Source organism: Antrostomus carolinensis, unplaced genomic scaffold, assembly GCF_000700745.2.
Source record: "Antrostomus carolinensis isolate BGI_N321 unplaced genomic scaffold, ASM70074v2 scaffold34204, whole genome shotgun sequence".
In the NCBI taxonomy this organism is placed as follows: domain Eukaryota; kingdom Metazoa; phylum Chordata; class Aves; order Caprimulgiformes; family Caprimulgidae; genus Antrostomus; species Antrostomus carolinensis.
In genome coordinates this window covers 28,212-30,514 of record NW_010311976.1, presented here as the reverse complement: position 1 = coordinate 30,514, position 2,303 = coordinate 28,212, and the positions used below count along the sequence as shown (strand labels likewise).

The following is a 2,303-nucleotide window of genomic DNA, read 5'->3' as shown; positions in this document are numbered from 1 at the left end:
AGGGTGCAGCTGGCTGGCAGGAGGGCTGGCAGAGCCAACCTGCAGCACCGCTTCCCCAGGGACTACACTCGCAGTCAGCCGTGAGACAGCCCGTTTGCTGCACACCGAAGACAGTAAAGAGGATAAAACGAGATCTATTTGTTCAAAACACCGGGACTGTTTAGCAACCCAGACCTCCCGCTCGCTCCAACCACTTGCATGACGTACTGAGCTCGCAGTCTGCAGTCTGTGCCCGTGTCCCCAGTGCCTCCGCGCAGCCCCAAGCCTTGCTGGTGGCCGGCCCCGTGCTTGGACTGCAACTTCAGGTCTCGCCGCAGCCGTTTCTTGCTCCAGTTGCTTCTCTCTGCAGTAGGCACGCCAAAGTGATACTTCTGCACAAACCCAACCGAGGGGCATCGATTAGAGGAGGGAGGAAAATCAAGCTGGGGAGAAAAAGCTGCTAATTGCAATGGTTCACATCTAATTAAAGAAAAAAACAACCCAAAACCCAAACCCAAAGACAAAACTATAGTTGGAAATACAAAAAATAAACCCCTGTCTTCTTGAACAGACGGCAAACTCTGCTGAGTTTGTGTAGCCTGTATCTCTCTCCTGTCTCCTCCCATCTGCCCAGGATGTGTTTCCATAAGGCTGTCTCTTGACAAGACCAGCTCTTTTCTAATGATTCAAAGCCAGCCCACTGTTCGCTAGCAGAAGAAATCCCATCTGAGGATGGGCCAGTGTGTACGTGAAAGGCGTCTAGCGTGTCATTTCAGCCTCCAGGCTAATGTGATGAACCCCAGCTCCGTTTTGTCCCTGTGATGGTTTCCCAGTGCAGTGTACACAGGGCCATGGCTTGCAACGAGCATGCTGTGGGGATCAACCTGCCCATCCAGCCACCCAACACGTGTGGGCAACATGGCGAGTGACCGTGCTCCCAGCAGGCATCTGGGACCTGCCGTCCTCCCTCAGGCTGCTCAACCTCAACTGCAAGTCACGAGACTCCATCTGAAATGCAGTAACATAAACAACAGGTTTGCCAGCCTCTTAAAGACTTTCAAAATCTGATCAAAACCCCACCAGCCCCAAATATTTACACGTCGTCACTATGGCGATGAAGAAACATACATCCCGAGCTGCAGGAAGTGGGCTGTGTTCTGCAGGCAGGGATGGGGAGGCAGGGGAAGGATGGAGGCCATCACAAACATGCCTTTTTTTTTTTTTTTCCTCTGGAGCAAATGGCCTGGGAAAGTTGGTGCTGGTATGACAGGACAGGATGCTCGCAAGGCATTCCCCTGGGGTGAGCACAGGGGGAGGCTTGGGCCACCCCAAATTGCCACAGGGGAGCCCACGAGCAGCAGGAGGGTCCCATCGAAAGGATGCAGGATCCCCCTGGCAGCACCTGCTGCCCAGAGCTGGTGGGTGACAAGGGGGAGCAGGGGCAGGGCTCGGTGCAGGAGCAGGAGCAGGGGCTTGGCCAGCCCTTCTGCTGCGGGTGCTCCCACCACCTCTGCCCACAGGCACTCCCCGCACCCTCAGAACGTCTCTGTGAACTGGTGTCAGTACAAGTGGGTTCAGCATGTTCAAGCTCCCTATTTACAGCGTGACTCATAGAAATGCAAAACCAAACAGGCTTCCCTGCAGAAAGACCTAGATCTTTCATTTTTACTTAATCCTTTGGCAGCTACTTCCAGATACCCTGACATTTTGCAGTTAAATGCCAACACCGATGCCATAGAGGTTGGGATGCTGCTGGAGGCTGGCTTGCTATGCACCAACAAAACATGAGATGTCACGAGCTGCAACAGTGATGTGTGGGCCAGGGAGAAGGTGTTTGGGTATGTATGTGCCGAAGAGAAAGGTGGAGGCTGGATTCAGGAGAGATGAAACAGCTCTAGTGGAAACCCCTCCCCAGCTCAATTTCAGCTAAAATATCAGAAGCCTACTTCAGGGATGATTGAACAGGTGCTAGTGGACTATTAGGTGGCCATAAATGTGGCCCCTGAAGTGTTCTGGAGCTCTTGGGAAGTTGTGTTTGTGTAGAAGGCTCGTTTGGCCCCAGAAAGGCGGCAATGCCTGTACCCACCCCATGGCCAAGCTTTCCACAGGCCCAGAGGTATTTACTGTTAGGTTGATACCAACCATCATATTTCTGGTAGGAAATACTTCATGTATTTATCATTCTCGCTCTCATGAAATGTGTTATATGTATGAGCACTATACACACAACATTGTACATCTGTATCCATATAGTCCTATATAAGTATAGACACACACACACATATACATACTCCTAACATGGGCATCTGGATCCTCAGTGAGTC

At 51.8% G+C, this 2,303-nt stretch overlaps 1 protein-coding gene across 1 annotated transcript in view; it reads left to right on the top strand.

Annotated features, from left to right (window-relative positions):
* Positions 1-1,593, top strand: part of RGS5 (regulator of G protein signaling 5) — a gene marked incomplete at its 5' end in the record, with an annotated part of 3,263 nt that extends 1,670 nt beyond the window's left edge. Inside the window, one exon of the mRNA XM_029084724.1 lies at positions 1,500-1,593. Within this exon, the coding sequence (XP_028940557.1) occupies positions 1,500-1,593 (94 nt within the window). The remainder of the gene's footprint in view (positions 1-1,499) is intronic.
* Between the last annotated feature and the right edge of the window lie 710 nt (positions 1,594-2,303).